General features: G+C 39.0%; 1 protein-coding gene across 4 annotated transcripts in view; it reads left to right on the top strand.

Annotated features, from left to right (window-relative positions):
* Positions 1–22,399, top strand: part of FER (FER tyrosine kinase) — a 213,106-nt gene that overhangs the window by 35,949 nt on the left and 154,758 nt on the right. For all 4 annotated transcript variants that reach the window (XM_088129770.1, XM_088129773.1, XM_088129772.1 and 1 more), the window contains exons 7-10: positions 2,367–2,504; positions 3,910–4,029; positions 13,496–13,618; positions 15,046–15,235. In XM_088129770.1, the coding sequence (XP_087985896.1) occupies positions 2,367–2,504; positions 3,910–4,029; positions 13,496–13,618; positions 15,046–15,235 (571 nt within the window). The remainder of the gene's footprint in view (positions 1–2,366; positions 2,505–3,909; positions 4,030–13,495; positions 13,619–15,045; positions 15,236–22,399) is intronic.

The raw sequence follows: 22,399 nt of genomic DNA on the forward strand, positions 1-22,399 counted from the left end.
GCAGCATGTAGGTACATTCTACAATGGTTTTTGTAATCCCAAAAGTATTTGCAAATTCAGTAAGCACTGAAAGTATACCTTACTGTTGCTAATTCACACAATATGTTTGTCATGTAATGTGGGGAGAAAAAGCAAAAAACTTTTTTTTTTTTGGTTAATCCTCTGTTCTGGAAGCTATCTCATTCCATTTTCTAGAAAACAGATTTTTGTGTATCGACAAAAGATACACAGTTATGACTACCCCAAAATTTGTGACAGGTTGGTTATCTTGCTGGTGAGGTAAGGAAATAACAATAGGGGTGGTGTTTTGCAGAGAGAAAAAGAAAGAATGGTATTGAGACATAGTAGATCACAAAACTATCAACGAGAAGTATTAATGAGAGTTCAGCATAGGAAAACTAACTTAAATCTGTGAAATCAGTTTCTTATGCAGTGAAATGAATAAAAACTTTGGGAATATTAGATATGCAAGGTATAATAGGGATCATTTAATTTTTAGAGTCTCTGAACACATTTGGAATTTCAAAAGCATCTTTGAGGTACTCTCACAATATAACTGCCATGGGTGTTGGACTAGGAGCAGGAAGACCCAGGCTCTAGTCCACCTTCAGCCACAGAAACTCACTGGGTGATTTTGGGCCAGTCACTCTCTCTCAGCCGAACCCATCTTACAGGATTGCTGTTGTGGAGGAAAACAGGAAGAGGGAGCATTATGTACACTGCCTTGAGCTCCTGTAGAAAAGTTAGGATAAAAATCAAATCGTTCAGTCAATTAGTCCCATTTCCCAGGAGGCAAAGTGTTGAGAATTTTCTCCATCATTACCTTTCCAGGATACTACTACTCATTTTCCAGTGTATCTTTAACTTTTTCTTAATAGATGAGCATACCTTCTATCAAAGCACCGATCTGCAGTTATCCACCAGTTTTATTTTTTTAACAATGTATGGATCCATTGATACACTTGGAAGTAAACATTATGTGGAGCTGGCACTTTTCCATTGCAGATGTGAGCTTTTCATTTAAAACTATAGTAATATTTTTTTTTAATTGAGAGGTATGTAATGATGCCTTCACAGGCACTAAAGACTGTCCAAAAGGTAGACTCCTTAGCAGAAGTACTGAATTTTATAGAGAAAGATCCTGATGGAGCACAGGAGCAGTGCTTAGTCTATAAGACAAGTGATTAACTTTAATCTTACCCTTTCTGAAAGTTGCCATTCATCCCTGCTGGATTTGTGTGGAGATTTTTTCTCAGTGAGTCCTGACACCCTACTCTGATTTTTGAAGAGCTGCTACTTTGTTTTAAGTTACTTCCCTTTCTTTGTATGGCTTCATAAGAAAATCAAGGATACCTTGTTTATTCCTTTTGATATTGACTTTGTATTCCAGAGCCACATATCCTTCCATCATAGACTATATGCATAGAAACAGGCATCATGTAATTATGTGTACTGACAATTTTCCCTTTTTGAGCAAAAAACTTCTGGGTTAAAGAGGAGTAAGAGGGATAAAAGAAGAATTACATATTAAATCATCTCTCAATTCATCAGTATTCTTTAGAAAAAAATGGAACTAAGCAAAAACAAAAAAAAATACAATAAAACTATTGTTCAGATCTCTCTTATTTTTGTTCCTAAGGTTCTAACTAAGGTGAACACTTCCCTAAGAGTAAAGCGTATTAATTCATTTGGCCTTATGGATTAAGCCCCATAAGGTTACTAGATAATAGGTACTTGTGGGGAGATGAGCTCAAAACTCAAATCGAGTAGTTGAAATAAGAGTTTCATGAGAAATAGACTCCTTGTACTACCAAACATCCTGGTCATTTGAAGGGTCCTCTAATGCAGGCTCAGACTGGCATGCAAAAGTTTGGGGTACCACATTTTAAATAAAATTTAGAACAAGCTTGAGCAAGTACAGAGAAGGCCGGCCATCAAGGGTGATCATAGAACAGAAAATTAAGCCCTATGAAAAGAAGCTGAAAAAACTGGGAATATTCAATTTGGAGAATAGATAATAGCACTCTTTAGATACCTGAAAAGGCTGTTACAGAAGGCAGCCAATACTTACCTCTAACATCCTAGAAGGCAGGACGTGACCTAATAAATATGAGTTATAGTGAGGCAGTTTCTACTGAATGTTAAGAAAAATCTGTAACAATAAAAACAGTTTGGTACTGGAATATATTAAAGAGAGGAGTTCAAAAAGAGGCTGGACAACCATCTGTTGTAAATATATTAATTTCTTTTCCTGCACAGAACTGGATTGCATGCCTTTAAACCACCCTGATTCTATGTTCGTACTTTATAAGTTATTTAAAATACATTTTGAATTTGTTTTCTTAATAATTCCTGTTTTTCTTCAGGAAAGGAATCTTAGAAGAATACAGTCAGATCACCAGTCTTGTGACAGAAGAACTAGTGAATGTTCATAAAGAGATCCAGATGTCTGTTGAACAATTAGACCCTGGTTCAGAGTACAGTAGTTTCATAGAAGCTCACAGGTAAAATATTGGTGGTGGTAGTGTTTTATTGCACAGTAAGTATATTCTTAACAATGCAGCAGGTAGTGGCTGCACTTACAGAAGTAACTGCACATAATAGTAAAAGTGATTTGTGTGATTTAAATTGCCCAACTTTTACAAGTAGCTTTTTCACATAAATTATTTACATCAGATGCAGTAGTCTGTGTAGACAGTTAGATCTGTGCAGTACTCCTATAATTGTAATCTGCAGAAATTTCATCTTTTGATAACATTCTTCCTAGTTCTTGAGAGATTTAGCTATACGGGTGAGATTTTTCTTGCTTGACATAAGACTTACAGAAAGTTTTGGGGTTATGGTTACTGATGCATAGATTCTAAAAAAACGTGCAGGATGGCATGATTATTATTTGAAGCATTTTAACTTTAGCAGTTAAACAAAATTCACTATTTTTACATGTTTACTGTTTAAGAAAATAATTATTTTAAATATAAAATATATACCTCAAAGATACAATCTTATGTATGACTACTACATTTTTATTGCTTTACAGAATTTATTTTTTATTTTACAATTATAAAAGTGGTGTATGTGAAGAAAATCAGTTTTAATATAGAACGGGAAAACATTTCTAGCAAGAATGGGGTGCTCTATTTATTTATAATCATTTTAGAAGCAGTCTGGTTCTTTAATAATTCATTTCTTCTGCAGCTGCAATCCTATGCTAGAAATCTTTTTCTGTGATTGGAATTTCATAGAAGACGTAACAGAACTCTAATATACTAAAGCTGTAGAAAAATATACTGTGTGGCAGCTGGCTTCTTATAATTTAAAAAATCTAAATATGATCTATTCAAACAGGCTAAAGTGGAGGATTTTGATTATATATCCAGAACTATCATATTTTTGGAAAACCCATAGGTTCAGATTAGGGTGTTGATAAAAAATTAAGTGAGCAGAGAATATATGGTTGAAAAGACCATGACGAGATAGAACAAAGTACGGGGGGTGGGCGCGGGGGAGAAGAGAAATAAAATACAAGTAGATATTAAACATTTACATGGTATGGCCTAGTTAGGCCAGACAGTATAGTGTAACTGTAAAGTGGTATGCATTATTCAACTAATCTTAAATTATTATAACTTCCAGAGCCAAGTCTTAACTTATACTTAGCCTGCCTAGTACAGTGATCTCTGATGGAGGCTTGTTACTTACTCCAGGCACAAATTTAATAATGTCTTTTTTTCTCGGTGGTAATCTTATATCCATGCTGACATTAGCCAGAGGAATGTTAGTCCTAGGAGCTCATCAACAATTCTTTGAATAGGTTCTTAAAAAATTGCAGCCAGGCGGTTTTAAAAAAGAAATACCTTACATTTGTATTATTAAATATTTTACATAAACATTTGTTTTCCCTCACTAAAGGACATCAGATATTGAAAAACAAGAAATAGAGTTTGATACATCTTTATTGGAAGAAAATGAAAATCTTCAAGCTAATGAGATTATGTGGAATAATTTGACAGCTGAAAGTTTACAAACCATGTAAGTGATTTAGTTTCCTTTTTTCCCTTTCAACTTTGGCTATGTCAGGACATAAGAACTGTGTTGAATCAGATAAGATCTATGTAACATAAAATATTTTATGACAAAGATATAGCCACTCCTTGTCAGGCGCAGAACACTATATAAGAGAACTTTATCTAAATGAGATGGCAGCAACCAGTGATCTTTGCAGCATCTCTCTGTCTCAGTCACATGTTCACTTAGCAACCATTTCGCTTAACGATTGACTCATTGGAATGGAATGCAGTTGCTAAACAAGAAGGTGTATACAAAATAAAATATAAATTAAATTTGTTATGCTGTCCAAAATTATTTTGCTTTCATTACTTAGGTTTGCAGAAATGTGGATCTGTGTTTCTTTTCCAAGAATTCCATAAAAGGGTTGAGTAAGATTGTGGCTGGGTGATGACTAAGTTTAGAGAAGAAGAGAAGAATAATGACAGTGAAACCTCATTATAATGGGCCGCTTAAGGAGAGGGAGCCCTGTTACTCTCAGATGTCCATTAAATATAAAAGTATATCATCAGGACTATTTAGGGCATTTCATAATGATGTCATTATGCAAATGTCCCAAATTGTGTTGTTTGCATCAATTTATGTTTTTTGCATAATGGCCGCATTATGCAAATCATGTAAATTGATGTGGATATCATAAAATTAAGGTAAAATTAACATGAAGTTAACTGCTTTGTCCAAACTATTTCAGACAAAGTGGACATTTGAGAGAAAGGTCTGGATGAAATTTGGTGATTACACCTGAAGTCTGCTAAATGGGATTCTATTTAATCAAGATTTTACAACATCTGGAAAGAGAACTTTGAAGTGCAGTAATTTCCACTCATCAAGAAGAAGGTGTACCCATAGAGATGATGTGACAAAAACTGCATATAAAATTGCATCTAGACCTTTTACAGAGCCCAGTTCATTCCTCCTTAAAACTCTTTTCCACAAAGACTTGTGTGAAACTCCTTTATGGAGTGCAATTCAGTATTTATTCCAACTTCTTAAAGGCTGAGTCTGTTCAGTCCAAATTCCTATGAAATATTCTTCAAGTGCCTTGGTATGTTGCTAGGGCTGTTTTTTGAATGGAAGCATGACTGCTTAAAGTTGAAGCCAACACATAGATCAGCATCTTTAAATTTTGGCTAAATTTACTTTCCCTTGAAGCTTCACCCCATATATATTAGCTGACCCTTTTATCTCAAAATGGAAAAAACTTGGAGAGGAAGCTGCACCATTGTGTTTTCTCTCCTCATGCACTAATAACGATAAGGTATAACTTGGTTAGGAGGAACCTCAGACAATAAATATTTGATGTGGAGCATCAAATTGAGCACAGCCTTATTCTTACCGATATCTTCTTAGTCACTAGGTAGTACATCTGCTAGATATCTTAATCTGATCACCATATCAAAATTCTGAAGCGCTGTGACATTTGCTTACTCTAATTCTCTGCAAACTGCACCTCTGGAAGGGAGATTCCAGAAAATCCCAAATAATGAATGCCTTTGTCATTGTAAATCAGGAACCATTGAAACAACAACCCATGTGCTTCTTTACTGTCATTCCTATCAAAATCTGAAACACAAATTTATTACCTCTTTATTAACTCAATATCCAAACTGTCTGTTTTATCTTGATTATCTTTTAGCTCACAGAAGTGATATACTCTCTTACAATACACCATTGCCAAATTTTGTTTAATGGTCAGCAGGATTTGATAGGACCTTTGAGAGGAACAGTTTGACTTGATTAAACTTGCTCCAAATTTAGTAATAGTAATTACTATTAACTCTTCTATTTATCTATTTCTAGCTTTATTTACAATGGTCTCTTCACTGAAGCCTTAAGTGCTGATACCTTAGTGTTCAAAATCATGTGCTTGAACTAAGAAAATTTCAGCTGTGTTGGTCATGTTTCAATTTAAATTTTTATTACACTTTGTTTTATTTATCTTTTAATCATATTTTTTTTCTGTGTTTTATGTAAGGCTGGTTAAAGACTGAAATAAAGTACTTAGTGTGATAAATCTGCCTTTCTAAATGATATATGTGATTTATAACATATAACATTGTCTTCAGATTTTTAAACCAGGTATACAACTTAACATAAACATAATTGTATAAGCATATATATATAATCCCATTCATGGATCACTGCCTTGTCGTGGCGAAGGGGCTTGCGTAACTCAGTGAAGCCATGAGCTATACTGTGCAGGGCCACCCAAGACAGACAGGTCATGACAGAGAGTTCTGACAAAATGTGGTCAACTGCAGAAGGAAATGGCAACCCACTCCAGTATCCTTGCCAAGAAAACCCCATGGACAATGTTAAAAGGCTAAAAGATATGACGCCGGAAGATGAGCCCCTCAGGTCGGAAGGTGTCCAGTATGCTATTGGGGAAGAGCAGAGGGCAATTCCAAGTAGCTCCAGAAAGAGTGAAGCGGCTGGGCCAAAGCCGAAAGGACGTTCAGCTGTGGATGTATCTGGAAGTGAAAAGAAGGTCCGATGCTGTAAAGAACAATATTGTATAGGTACCTGGAATGTAAGATCTATGAACCAAGGCAAACTGGATGTGGTCAAACATGAGATGACAAGATTGAACATCGACATCTTGGGAATCAGCGAACTGAAATGGACGGGAATGGGTGAATTTAATTCGGGCGACCATTATATCTACTACTGTGGCCAAGAAACCCTTAGAAGAAATGGAGTTGCACTCATAGTCAATAAGAGAGTGGGAAAGGCAGTAATGGTGTACAACCTCAAAAACGACAGAATGATCTCAGTGCATATCCAAGGCAAACCATTCAATATCACAGTCATCCAAGCCTATGCCCCAACCACTGATGCTGAAGAAGCTGAAGTTGACCGCTTCTATGAAGACCTACAACACCTTTTAGAACTAGCACCAAAAAAAGATGTCCTTTTCATCATAGGGGATTGGAATGCTAAAGTAGGAAGTCAAGGAGTAATCGGAATAACAGGCAAGTTTGGCCTTGGAGTACAAAATGAAGCAGGGCAAAGGCTAATAGAGTTCTGTCAAGAGAACAAGCTAGTCATAGCAAACACTCTTTTCCAACAACACAAGAGACGACTCTACACATGGACATCACCAGATGGTCAATACCGAAACCAAATTGATTATATACTTTGCAGCCAAAGATGGAGAAGCTCTATACAGACAGTAAAAACAAGACCAGGAGCTGACTGTGGCTCAGATCATGAGCTTCTTACTGCAAAATTTAGGCTTAAATTGAAGAATGTAGGGAAAACCACTAGACCACTCAGGTATGACTTAGATCATATTCCTTGTGAGTACACAGTGAAGGTGATGAATAGATTTAGAGGATTAGATTTGGTAGACAGAGTGCCTGAAGAACTATGGACGGAGGTCCATAACATTGTACAGGAAGCAGCAACTAAAACCATCCCAAAGAAAAAGAAATGCAAGAAAGCAAAATGGCTGTCTGATGAGACTTTACAAATAGCTGTGGAAAGGAGGAATGCGAAAAGCAAGGGTGAAAGGGAAAGATATAAGCAACTGAATGCAGATTTCCAGAGAATAACAAGGAGAGATAAGAAGGCCTTCTTAAATGAACAATGCAAAGAAATCGAGGAAAACAATAGAATGGGGAAGACTAGAGATCTCTACAAGAAAATTGGAGATATGAAAGGAAAGTTTAGTGCAAAGATGGGCATGATAAAGGACAAAAAAGGCAGGGACCTAACAAAAGCAGAAGAGATTAAGAAGAGGTGGCAAGAATACACAGAAGAACTATACAAGAAAGATCTTAATGTCCCTGATGTCCATGCTGGTGTGATCACTGACCTTGAGCCAGACATCCTAGAGAGTGAAATTAAGTGGGCCTTAGGAAGCATTGCTAACAACAAAGCTAGTGGAGATGACAGTATTCCAGCTGAGTTATTTAAAATACTAAAAGATGATTGTGTTAAAGTGCTGCACTCAATATGCCAGCAAGTTTGGAAAACGTAACAGTGGCCACAGGATTGGAAAAGGTCAGTTTATGTTCCAATTCCAAAGACCAAAGTTCCAGTTTATGTTCCAACCAAATTGGCCACAGGCCAATCCTGTGGCCACTGTTGCGTTTTCCAAACTTGCTGGCATATTGAGTGCAGCACTTTAACACCATCATCTTTTAGTATTTTAAATAACTCAGCTGGAATGCTCAAACTATATTGTCGAAGGCTTTCACGGCCGGCATACGATGGCTGGTGTGGGTCTTCCGGGCTGTATGGCCATGTTCTTGAAGTTTTGTTTCCTAACGTTTCGCCAGCACCTGTGACCGGCATCTTCAGAGTGCAGGAGCACAGACAGGAGAGAACTGCTCCTGTCTGTGCTCCTGCACTCTGAAGATGCCGGTCACAGGTGCTGGTGAAACGTTAGGAAACAAAACTTCAAGAACACGGCCACACAGCCCGGAAGACCCACACCAGCCAATGCTCAAACTATTGCACAATTGCACTCATTTCACATGCTAGCAAGGTTATGCTCAAAATCCTACAAGCTAGGCTTCAGCAATACATGAACCGAGAACTACCGGATGTACAAGCTGGGTTTCGAAGAGGCAGAGGAACTAGAGATCAAATCGCCAACATTCGCTGGATCATGGAGAAAGCACGAGAGTTCCAGAAAAATATCTACTTCTGCTTCATTGACTATGCAAAAGCCTTTGATTGTGTGGATCACAACAAATGTGGCAAATTCTTAAAGAGATGGGAGTACCAGACCACCTACCTGTCTCCTGAGAAATCTGTATGCGGGCCAAGAAGCAAAAGTTAGAACCAGTCATGGAACAACCGATTGGTTCAAAATAGGGAAAGGTGTACGACAAGGCTGTATACTGTCACCCTGCTTATTTAACCTATATGCAGAGTACATCATGAAAAATGCCAGGCTGGAAGAATCACAAGCCGGAATTAAGATTGCAGGGAGAATCATCAACAACCTCAGATATGCAGACGATACCACCCTAATGGCAGAAAATGAAAAAGAACTAAAGAGCCTCTTGATGAGGGTGAAAGAGGAGAGTGCGAAAGCTGGCTTGAAACTCAACATTAAAAAAACTAAGATCATGGCATCTGGACCCATCAATTCCTGGCAAATAGAAGGGGTAGAAATGGAAGCAGTAACAGACTTCATTTATTTGGGCTCCAAGATCACCACAGACGGAGACTGCAGCCATGAAATTAAAAGACGCTTGCTCCTTGGAAGGAAGGCTATGGCAAGCCTAGATAACATATTAAAAAGCAGAGACGTCACCTTGCCGACAAAGATCCGCATAGTCAAAGCTATGGTTTTTCCAGTAGTAATGTATGGCTGTGAGAGCTGGACCATAAAGAAGGCTGAGCGCCGAAGAACTGATGCCTTTGAACTGTGGTGCTGGAGAAGACTCTTGAGAGTCCCCTCGACTGCTAGGCGGTCAAACCAGTCAATCTTAAAGGAAATCAACCCTGATTGCTCATTGGAAGGATCGATAATGAAGCTCAAGCTCAGATACTTTGGTCACCTAATGCGAAGAGGGGACTCTTTGGAAAAGACCCTGATGCTGGGAAAGATTGAAGGCAAAAGGAGAAGAGGACGGCAGAGGATGAGATGGTTAGATAGCATCACTGAAGCAATGAGCATGAAACTGAGCAAACTCAGGGAGGCAGTGAAGGACAGGAAGGCCTGGCGCAATATGGTTCATGGGATCACGAAGAGTCTGACACGACTTAACGACTGAACAACAACTATATAATGCAATACATTACTAGAAATATTGCACGAGGAAGGAGAGTGTTTCACTATATTTTCTTGAAAATTATTATTCAGTTTCTTAAAAAAAAATTCTAATTCACTAAGTTTAGTGTAAAGAAAATTATTGATTGAATACCCATCATTGCTTTACTAAAATATCCCATTATCACAAGTATAAGAAAGGATTTACTTCAAAAATTCCCTTTGTTATTTTATGAAAAGTTTATTTAATGTTCTGAAACTTGTAGTGTGACACTAATTTTGCTTTTAGCTGAGGAAATACTTTGTTTTGGTTTTTAGGGATAACTTTTCAGGGAGGCTACTGTGAGGCTATTGAGATGATATATAAAATAATCAGTAGAATGGGCTGTGTATTTGGAAAAATAATGACTGAGCATCAGACTTCTTCCAGCAAAGCTGAATTGAAACCAGTTGATCAGGCACATAAGAACTTCTGATTAATAATTTATTATAGAAAAGCTAGGAAGCCATTATGAAAAATTGCAGCAACAGCTGGGTATCAAAACTGTGTCTTATATATTGTGAAATCAAACTTCATATTTTTGTATCTCTTTCTCCTGCCTGAACTATGTAATGTCCTGGACAGCACTCTTATTTTACTGGAAGGCCCAGATTGTCTGTCTTGCTTTGACAACACACATTTAATAATCAGGTTGTTCTATATGTGAAAACTAACTCAGACTGAAAAGCTATTGGATGTTAGAGGATATGTTGGAAGGAAGGTTAAGTTAGAAGATGTTGAATAGGATATGGGATGTTGGGAAGGGAAAAGTTAAGGGTAGTAACAGTGGAAATGAGAGACAGATTGGATCTATGCCCAGTTGGGAGGCAAGCAGGAGTGGAGTCGGCCCTGGATAATGGCAGAGGCTGTAGGGAGTAAGCAGAGCTGCTGGTGGTTATGTTTTGCTGAGACAGTTGCAGAGGAATGAGAGAACAGAGTGATGACTGCCATTGTAGTTCAGGCAGTCACAGGAGAGACATGGAGCTGACCCAACCAGGAAAATACTGTAGAATTTGTGGCTGGAACAACATCCTGGCAAAGATCAGTGAGAATGGTGGAGACCAGGACAAAAAGTAGAGAATTGTTCGGAGCAGAAGCCAGAGGAGTAAAAGACTGGGAGCTATAATGGCAGCAGCTTCCCAAATACTTGTTTGGTGATGGCTGGAGGCCAGGGGGAGAACTGAAATGAACAGTTCATTTGGAAATGTAGATTGGGACTGGCAGTGAGCTATAATATTAGACTCAGGTGAGAGGAATGCTTTGAGGATCCCCTTTGAGTGAAAAAATTAGGGAGGAACCCTTGCTTTACTTAATAAATAGGTAGGCTCTGGATGATTTATTATAATAGGTAGTAGATTGTGAAGGGAAGGTAGAAGTGGGGGTGGATGTGTGTGATTTTAAACATGAATGATAGGAGTCTAAATGTAGCTAAGAGATTATCCTTGTGCCTTGTCAATCTCCATAACACTGAGGTGGCCATAGTGCTAGATGAGATTGTTCCTAAGTCACCCAGCTCCAGTCATCGATTCCTTCTGTTCTCTGGTTCTCAGAGGGGCTTCAGGAGCAGAAACAAGTGAAAAGATGCCAGAAGCAATTATGATATAAGGCAAAAAATGACTGAGAGCTGGTAGAAGCCCACATTTGAGTCTACATAGTGACAATAAAAGCAGTAAAACATCTATTCTTCTGTACATTTTGTCCATGGAATCAGCAGCCCTGTTTAGCATGACCATGACCCTTTTGAGGAACAAGGGATAGGACAAGATACCTGCAGGCCATTTAGATGATCATGCAAGTTTCCTTGTGGGTAAAGTTGTTTGAACTTGTTTAAAGTCATCCCTTTAAGTTATGATTCAGGCCATGCATGGGACAGAAACCACATTGGTTGTTATAGTGGATGACTTTCATTGGCTCCTGGATGTAATTGAGTGTATACTTCCTAAAGCTGTTAGACTTTTTAATCACATTTGATGCCATCAACCATTGTATCCTACTGGATATCCTGCAAGGGTTGGGGGCATGATTTTGCAATGGTCCCAGTCTTATCTGAGCAGAAAGTTCCAGTCAGTAGTTAAGGGGGAACAATGATCAAGCTGGGCTTGCTCCATTTGACCCTCTCCCCCATGTCATTTAACTAAGAAACAGCTGGAAGAAATCATCTGTTTGGAATGAGGTGTTACCGGTATGAGAATGATACTCTGTTGTACATCATCACCTCAGGCTGGTTTGGAGATGCAGTGGAAATCTTGAACTGGTATGTTGAGGCTATATGGGATAGGTGAGGAGAAATAAGCTCAGATTAAGTCCCAGCAAGATGGAGATGCTTTTGTCCTTAAACCTCGTGGCTATGAAGAAACATTGGTTCAGGTGGCTGCTCTAGATGGGGTTGCACTCCTCATGAAGGAGTTGGTCCATGTTTTAGGAGATCTCCCTGGACTGACCATAATCACAATCAGGATTTACCCATAATCACAATCAGGACTTGTCTTTTCTTTCTTCTGTTTTATGAGGAACAAGATATTACACTGTTCCTAGTTGCTTTGAAATAAAATTTGTATAGCATAAGAAAGAAAATGAAGGATTGTTTGTTCTCTGGAAAAGTTCTGTTATGTGAATTTTTAGTTATGATCTCTTTGTTGATGAATAGTGAAAGCAGAGAAAATTGGAAGTAGTAAGTTAATAAATCCAGTAAGTTAATCTGTTTCATTTGACATTGTTCTGTGCTATTGTATTATTCAGATTCTTAAGATAATAAATGATAAGTTATGCTACTATTGGACAGTTTGGGGAAAATTGATGTGCCTAAGTGCAGTTAGTTGACTTAGTGAATCTTCTAACTCTTTCATCTCTGTGGAACATTGTAAGTAATACTTCTTGTAGTGAAGAGTTATTAGCCTTGGGCTGCAGTGCAGAATTCAAAATGTTCTCAGGCGGGTATAAACATCTTAAAAGGGCAATGCATTTTTTTAAACTGGGCATAAATAATTAATGAGCTTATATTATTGTAGGACAGTTATGTTTTTCAGATAGCAAGTTTCTAAACTGTTAATTGCCATCCCTACAGCAAATTAATTCTGCTATATTTGAATGAACTTAATTAGTCCATAACAAAAAAAAAAGTCCCAGCAGCCTATCAATAAATGCAGTGAGTGAAAGAACAATGTTTTTATATGTAGTATAAATTTTATTTGAATTGTAGAGCTTTATTGCATTTATGTTATTTGAAACTATATTACAAGCAGTATAATCTCAAAATGGAAACCATCTCATTAAATTCTAGTTTGTTTTCAATATGTTTAGCATACTGTTGTTCCTGTTATTGTACTTCTTTTCTATCAAAGGTACTTTGTTTTTTCTAAAACTAGTATACAATATAAACGTTGATGGACTTTGACAGTCTGAAAAGATTCCATTTAAAGTATAAATCCTTTTTAGCTTCCATTTTGCTTATAAAATTTATAGACTTCCTTAATTTAATCAGATTCTAAGCAGTTTACAAATATATATAATGAAATTAATAGCAGTAAATAATAAAAAGAAGCTAAAGATGATGATGATGATAGTAAGAATGAGGAGGAGGAGATAGAAAATTTCAATTGACAAAAACAGAGAAAGTGATGCCAAATAGTCACAAATTAAATTTGTTATTATTCAAATCATAGGTTAAAAACTGTAGTGGAAGAATTAATTCAGACACAACAGACCCTTCTAAACAAGGAGGAATTAGTTCTGGAATTAGAAAAGAAGATTGAAGAGTCTTCTAAGATCTGTGAAAGAAAATCTGAGTGAGTAAATGACAAACATGGAAGTGTATTATATCTAAATTTAATTTTTCAAGTTATTCATATAAGATTCTTGAATTAAAGTGAGAGCCATGTGATGCATTGTAACTCATTTAGTAAGACCATGTTTCATTGCACCTTCTTCATAAGCCCAGTATTATTGATTATATTTAATAGCTGATTTTACAAACTATTGTAAAACTCTTTTTTTTAAATATTGTAGTACTTCTAGCATTACTTTTCAGTATTTTTCTTTTAATTCTTTTATTGATTATTGACTGATATCTGTAATGGTACATTTTATTTCCTATCCCTTCCATTGAGTGTAATGATGCTAAACTCTATTTCTTTAATTCAGTTATATGGAATTCTGGAAATTTACAAGGATTTCTTCCTTAGACTGTTCCTTATTAACTTCTCCCTCCACATTAATTTGTTAAATGCAGCCTAAACAGATTCCTGTTCTGTTCTTGTGCCTGTAGTTAAAGTTGCATACATTCATTGTACAAAGCTATAGTGAATACTAGACAACCTGTGACCCATTGGATCATCGTCTCAGAGATATTTCCTTACCTAAACAGAGAAACAGAATGATCAAGGGCAAAAAAGCAGAGGGAGCATTAGTGACTTATGACTTGCTGCGGGCTTCACCATTGACTTTGCTACTGGAAGCTGGCAGAAATCCCTCCCTCCCTCCCTCCCCTCCCCGAAGCAGCCACAAATTCCCCAAATTTCAATCCCACAGGAGTAATGGGTCCTAGAATTTCTGTAAGTTAGCCCATTTGAGTTCAAAAATTGTTGCCTTATGACATACAGTTTCGCCCAGTTGAAGGTTACAGACATGAGAGTTTTAGTAGTAGATAGATGCTGTGCAGGTAGTCCTCACTTAACAACTGCTGTGTTCAGTAACCGTTTGACATTATGACAGCGCTGAAAAAAGTAACTTTACGCCTTGTCCTTGCACTTATGATTGTTGTATAGGTGATTTACTTAATGACCACAGCAGGAGTGATGTCGTAAATCCAGTGTGATCATGTGATGTTTTGCTTAACAACCAGGCCCAATTGTGTTCATTAAGGGAAACATCTGTATGAAACATCTTATTCATGTTTATACAAAAGTGGCATATATGAGGGAGTACTTTTTATACACTATGAATTTGTCACTACTATTTGAACTTAAAGGAGAGAATTTAAAAGTAGTGAGGATCTCTACCGCTCTTCCTTAGATCAAGCTCTACAAATAAATTTGTTTGAGGGGGAAAACAGGTTGACGATTATAACCACTAGACTCCATCAGTGAAGTTAATCCCCACCCCATATTTATAGGATCTTAAATCTGCTAAAGATATATTATTGGATATGGTCTTGAGAAATGAAATAAATCCTTCCATTTTGCTTTTAGTATAATTTTGCTGCCATTCTTTTCAGCATTGTGCTCCTGCTAAGCCAGAAGCAAGCCCTCGAAGAATTAAAGCAAACTGTTCAGCAGTTGAAATGCACTGAAGTCAAATTTGCAGCCCAGAAGGAACTTCTTCAACAAAAAATGCAAGAAAATGATGGGAAAGAACCCCCACCTGTTGTAAATTATGAGGAAGATGCCAGATCAGTCTCTTCCATGGTAAAATTTACATTTATTTGTTAGGACAATGTTGCTAATGTTGTTTTAAAATGAATTGTACTGTTGGTAACTAAAAGCAAAGGATATACAGGTAGTCCTTGCTTAACAACAGACCAGAATTTCTGCAACTGGGTGGGGGAGGGGGATGATGCAGTGTGTGTGTGGCGAGGCCGGGTTGGGTGTGGTGCGGTGCAAGTGTGGCAAGGCCAGAGACACACGGAGCAAATACAGCAGGGCCAGGGGGCATGATGCGACATGAGTGTGGCGGGGCCAGGGGGTGGGCAGTGCAGCACAAGTGCCTGATGGGCTCGCACTCACCCTGCCACCCAGGGGCTCCTCAGGAAAGAACAGCAGTAGCAAGAGTGACTTACCAGAGCAACTTGCGACCTTCCCTGCTGGCTTCCCATTGATTTTGCTTGTGGGAAGACAGCAGGGAAGGTTGCAAATGGTGATCACATGACCGCGGGATGCTACAACCGTCATAAGTGCGAGATGGTTGCCAAGTGCCTGAATTACAATCATGACCACCGCATTGGCTGCAACTTCGAGGACCAGTCATAAGTCCTCATTCAATGCTGTTGTAACTTTGGTCATTGAATGAGTGGTTGGTAAGCAAGGATTACCTGTACTACATCATAAGGTATTTATTTTTTCCTGAAAGTTACTGTAACAGTATTTAACTTAAAACACTGTTTATTGAGGATCTTGGCAGTTTTCATTGGCTTTGAAATAGATTCAAATGTATGAATAGCTAAAAATATGACATGCTTGAGATTAATAAACTGATCCCAGGTAAGCTATAATTTCTAAGTTCCTATGTTGAAAGTAGAAATTGATTTGGTGCTATCAACTTGGTGTTGACTCTTAGTGACCACATAGATAGACCTTCTTTAGAATGATTTATCCCCAGCCTGACCCTGTACATCTCTCAATGGTGTACCTAACACTGCTGTAATCAAGTCAATCTACCTTGTTGCTAGTGGTTGTTGTCTTTTTTCATGCCTTCTTTCCCAACATTATCGAATTCTCTGGGAAGTAGGTCTTCTCATATGTCCATAATATGATCATTGGAGCCTGGTTGTTTGTGTCTCAGGTGAAAATTCTGGTTTGATTTGTTCCATTTGTTTGTTTTCTTGACTATCCATTCTCAAGAGTCTTCTCCAACACCAAAGTAAAAACATCAATACTCTTTCTATCCTGCAAAAGTAGAATTAATAATACTTATTTGTTGTATTCATACAATTATATGTTTTGGCATGGTCTCTACTTTATAGCAGGCAAAAAAATGAAAGATTAATTTTATGACAGTAACCATTCATAAATATGTGGGCATGATTTGTCTCAAAGTATTTATTTTTATGCCTTCAAGTTAGTCTTGACTTCTGGCAACTGCCTAGACAAGTTCCCTGCAGTTTTCTTGGCAAGGTTTTTCCAAAATGGTTTGCCATTGCCTGCTTCTTCAGGCTAAGTGAGAGTGCAGGACTAGAACTCATGGTCTCCCAGTTTTTAGCTTGATGCCTTAACCAATACACCAAACTGGCTCCTTTGCTCACTCCCTCAAATTACTGAATAGGTTTTTTTTTTAATTATATACAGAGATTTTATGCTTGTGTTCAGAGAACAAAAATATTCTTATTCTTCTTTTGATAACTTGATATCAAATCAGAATTGCATATTGATTTGCAACAGAGAATGTTAGAGTTTTGGAGGCTTACGTTCATGAGAATATAATACTGTAAGAATTTTGCATGTACATGACAACTGATCACAGTAAGAATTTCAGGATGCTGTGCCTTTCTGGATATTGTCTCATAACTATACCCAATATACTATATTCAGATATATGAATATTATTTTTTTTCTCTCTTGGTTTACCCCATTTTTCAGACCTGGAATTGTATTAATTCTTACGTCAACTTATAGGCTAGACTTAGTATTTTTGGTAAGAACGTTTATTTGTGAAGTAAATTAAGTATAACTCCCCCCCTCCCCCACATGCATGCATGCATGCATACACACACAAATTAAAAAAATAAAGAAAATGCTACAGTTTTCATCTGTAACATAATGAAGATAAGCTTTCCTGTGAGCATATTGCCCAAGAACATCCTAACTATAGAAGCAATAAAGCAACTGATTAGATTGTGAAAAATTCAAATGCCTGGGATTTTATTCAGTCTAAGTGCCAACTTGTATTTCATTTGTTTAAATAATTGTACAGATTGCCAAATTCTAAAGTATTTATTTTTATAATAGCTGTATAATCTTAAGCTAGAAGAAAAATGACTTCCTGAGGCTATGCTTTATGGATAAGTAGAGTTTTAAATATTTCATATCAACATTGCTTCCTCTAATTCTACAATACAAACCACTCTACCTATTATTTATTATTGTTTCTTCTTCATGGTGTTGCCCATAAAACTCAGGCACCCGAGTTGGCATGGAGCTGGAAAGAATCTAGTCCCTGAATTTGAGAGAGAAACACCCAATATCTTTGCAAAGTGGCTTTTTTCTCTCCGACAATATGAACCACAAATACTTCAGGCAAAGCAAAAAAGCATTTATTAAGGGCAGGGGGGTCAAGTCTTTAAATAGGGTACAGAAACAAATGATTACATACATTCGATATACGATAGGTGTATCAAAAGCAACAAATCACTGATATGCATTAAAGGCTTTGTTTTTGTTAAATGCAAGAAAAGACAAACATCCTTAGATGAAATTCCTCAAGTGGCAAATGTATGTGTCTTGAGATGGCTGATGGTCGCAGGAACCCCTCTGTCTTTTGTAAAATATAATACATCTCCTCCTTTCCCACCCAGGTTTGTTTCTTTCTTAGCTTTGATCAAAGACTCTAGAATATAGTCCTATTATTTGATTGTTCTCATCACTGTCCCTGAAAAGGCTAGTTTTTGCACATCAAAGGAAATGGCTTTGGTTCAAAGGAAAAATATGGTTTCCTAAACTTTAACCCTATAATTCTATATAACAAATCCCCCATTTGGTTCACAAACGATCAATAGTTTGCTTAACTACCCTTATATTTAGTAAGCAAGTGAGCAGTTAACATCTGGAATTACACAGGATCTATAGTTGGTGTGTTCTTTGGAGCAGGATTAAAAGAGTAATGGCAGCATATAATGAAGCAGCACATCATCATATAAGACAACATACAGGTAGTCCTCTAACCAAGCAAAGCAGTCGTTAAGCAAGACATCATGTGACCGCTCTGCTTAGCGATAGCAGTTCCAGCAGTCCGAGTTGGGGTTGTTAAGTAAATCACCTGTAGTCATTAAGCGAGACATCATGAGACAGTGACATACGACCTCCTGGTTACTTCCCCATTGACTTTGCTTGTCGGAAGCCAGCCTGGAAGGTTTTAAATGGTGATCAAGTGACTGTAGGATGCTGCAACCGTCATAAATGCATGATGGTTGCCAAGTGCCTGATTCACTATAATGTGACTGCAGGAATGCTGCAATGGTTGTTTGAGGACTGGTGGTAAGTTACTTTTCAGTACAGTTGTAACTTTGAACAGTTGCTAAACAAATGATTAAGCAAGGACTACTTGTAGTGTGATTTAGGCACCAGTTAGTACTCAGGGGCACAGGAAAAATAGAATAGCCCTTGCCTCCATAAGGGGTTGGCAGAAAGAAGATCCAACAAGTTTTATTTTGCAGGCCAGAAATTTTGATCCCATGAAACTTGAGCTGAACAAGAGTATTGTTCTTCCAGCCTATCCTACCACCGTAAGCAGCATAAAAAGCTTGCAAAAGGAGCAAAAGTCCAACAGAAGTCTTGGTTACTTAAAAGTAAATAAATCCACAAAGATTCACAAAGGAGTTCTTTAGGCAAGTTCCAAGAGACTGGGAAAGTCAACAACAGTTGATAGGGATAGAGAGGTGCAACCTATGGCCCCTAGTTTGTGGGGTGCTTCAGGGTTCAACGCTCTTGCTGCTCCTATTTAACATCTACATGAAACCATTGGGTGAGATCATCCAGCACCATAGGATGAGGTATCATCAGTATGCTGATGATACTCAACTATATGTCTCCATCCCTGGTGACCTAAGTGATGCTGTGGCTACTCTTTCGCAGTGCCTGGAGGGTGTAGGGGCCTGGATGGGGGACAACAGGCTTCAACTGAATCCTGGTAAAGCAGAGTGGCTGTGGGTACGGGGAGCCTCAAGATGTAGGAGTTTATCATCTTTGGTTCTTGACAGGGTTGCACTACCCCAGACAGACCTGGTGCATAATCTGGGGGTCCTCTTAGATTCACGACTCCTGTTCAAAGAGCAGGTAGCAGTTGTGGCTAGGAGGGCCTTTGCGCAAGTTCGTGTTGTGCATCAGCTACGCCCCTTCCTGGATCAGGAGGCTCTCTGCACAGTCACTCATGCCCTGGTCACCACCTGTTTGGATTACTGCAATGTGGTCTACATGGGGCTACCCTTGAAGAGTATCCGGAAGCTACAGCTGGCACAAAATGCAGCAGCATGGACTGTTCCGAATGCCCCCAGGGGGGCCATATAACACCTCTGTTACACAAGCTACATTGGTTGCCGGTTTGCATTCAAGGTGTTGGTTACTACCTTTAAAGCCCTTCATGGCACAGGACCAGGTTATCTGAGGAGCTGTCTCACCCCTGTTATATCAGCCCGCCCCACTCAGTCCAGCAGAAGGGGCGTTTGCGGACCCCACCAGTCAAGGAGTTTTGACTGGTGGGGGTCTAGGAAAAGGGCCTTTTCTGCTGTGGTCCCCGCTCTGTGGAACAACTTACCACCCAAGGTGCAGTGTGCCCCCATTCCCATGGCCTTCAGGAAGAGTGCGAAATCTTGGCTATGCCAGATGGCCTAGGGGCCAGATGGGGGCTCGCACCAGTGGAAGTGGCTTGTGGGGTAATTGATTCCCCCCCCCCCCATGTTTTTAGCCTTTTTTATGTATAGGTTCTTTTTTATATAGTCTGACTTTTTAACTAATTAATGTGGGTATTTATTTTTTTAATTGTTTTCAGGTTTTACTCTAACTGTGAGCTGCCCAGAGTCACCCTCTGGGGGAGATGGGTGGCATACAAATTTAATACATACATACATACGTACATAAAACAAACAGTCCACTCCCTGTCTTGATTTTTAGCAAAATGCTTTAAAAATCATGGTACTGGTTCCTCAGTCAGGACTGTTGGTTTTACATGGCTTTGATGAAGCCAGGAACTTTTTCCTTCCACAAGGACAGTGGTTTGAGTAGTCAGCAAAATCTGGAACAGACCCTCCCAGGTTGGATCAAGAGTCTTACAACTGGACCTTTTTAAGCCACACAAAATATCTCAGCTGGAATGGATGGATCTGGTCACCTGCTGGAACTGTGGCCCCCACCGCCACAGCCTTCCAGAGTTCTCTCTGCTGCTTGTGTAAGGATAGAAACTGTTTGACAGTTACTTGATCCCCCCACAACCATAAATGCCTTCAGATGGCACAGAAACCCCCTTTTTGCTGGAGAATGCTCATATACCAATTCAAAAGGAGACAGACTCAATTTGGATCTGAGTCTGGTCCTTAAATGAAATAAGACCAGCAGCAAAGCCTGAGGCCACCTCAAATCTGTTTGTTGGCAATATTCCCTAAGGGCTGCTTTGATCTCTCTGTTCCAACATTCAGTTTTTCCAGATGATTCCAGGTGCTTGAACCCCAGACATTTTTCCAGGTTTTCCAGTGTTCTGGAGATGAAGGCGGGGCTGCGGTCCATCCCCTTGGCTATTGTCTTTGCCACAGCCAAAGCAATACAGTCTCTGGTGGCAAAAGCTTCAATCCAGCCAGTTACATGACAAACCATAACTAAAAGGTATTTCTTTCCCTCTATTTATGGGAGCTCTGCAAAGACCAGCTGCAAATGCTGCATGGGGACTGAGGGCATTGCTCGCCCCCTAGTGGCAGCTGGGGCTTTCTGGGAGAGGGAGAGTTTTGCTTCTAATTGCTGTATTTGATGGGCAGTTCTCCTGCTTTAACAGGGCAGCAAGCTCATGAGGTGCCCATAATATTTGATGCTGCTACCAAAGCTGATGTCCCCTATGCTGCCTGATATATTTGGATGGAATAAAAGGCTATCAGGTAGCGTGTTGGTCTGTTCGTTTGCGTTAAGACCCCACTTGCCACTCCCCTCTTTTCATGTACAAACAAGTGTAACAGTTTTGTGTAACATGGCGGGTGCAGAGAAAGAGAGATTAAAACTGCTTTTTTCAATAAATCAAACTAGTGGATTGCCTCTCCACACCATTAAAGAGGGCCTGGGGAGTATTTAGCAGTCATTGTGTGTAAGGTTTTTGTTAGCTCACCACGTGCAGGAATCCATGGGCGACAGAAGCCAATAAGCCCTAGGAAGCTACAGAGCTGTCATTTCATTTCTGGTGTGGGGCATGCCGCAATGACTTGCATCCGAGACTGGTCGATTCAATGCTCTTTGGGGATCACTTCAAAAATCAGATACTTGACTGCTTGGGCTGCTTCCAGGGCTTCGTGGACCGTGTTTGGCATCAGTATGTCATCAACATAAAGGACAAGGGCTGACTTCTGTTCAGGGAAAAAGGCTGAAAGATCTTTGTGCAGACCTTGTGAAAAGATAGATGGTGAGTTTCATAACCCTTGAGGCAATCTAGTCCAACCCCATTGTTGACCTTCCCATGTGAAAGCAAAAAGATATTGAGAGTCAGGGTGCAGAGGAATGGAGAAGAATACTGATTTCAAGTCTATCACAAGGAGCCATTTAATTGTTGAAGGATTGGCTGCCACAGGTGAAGCATAATTATTAATGATGAACCAGTCTCCCAGGCTTTTTTGGCCCCTTCTTAACTGGCAGCAGTGCTGTGTTGCAGGGGGACTGCAGAGGACAATTACTCCTTTGTCCATAAAAGAAGTCAATATCAGTAGGATGCCTTTCTTTGCTTCTCAGAAAGGGGATACTGTGGCACTGGAGGAGACAGGGAAGGCTTAACCTGGATTTTGATCAGATCTGCAGAGAGCAAAATTCCAACATCTCCTTCCTCCCTTCCCCATAGTGAGTCTAGTAGAGACTGCAGAGCCTATGGAACATTGTTGCCTGTGGATGAGGGATCTAAGAGTAGAAGGGGCCCTTGGCAAACCACTACATTTGGTGAATTAAGCCCCCAGGCGC

The sequence above is a fragment of the Python bivittatus genome, unplaced genomic scaffold (assembly GCF_059951505.1).
Source record: "Python bivittatus isolate LINGU-HERP-01145 unplaced genomic scaffold, Pbiv_v1 ctg000850_np1212, whole genome shotgun sequence".
NCBI lineage: Eukaryota > Metazoa > Chordata > Lepidosauria > Squamata > Pythonidae > Python > Python bivittatus.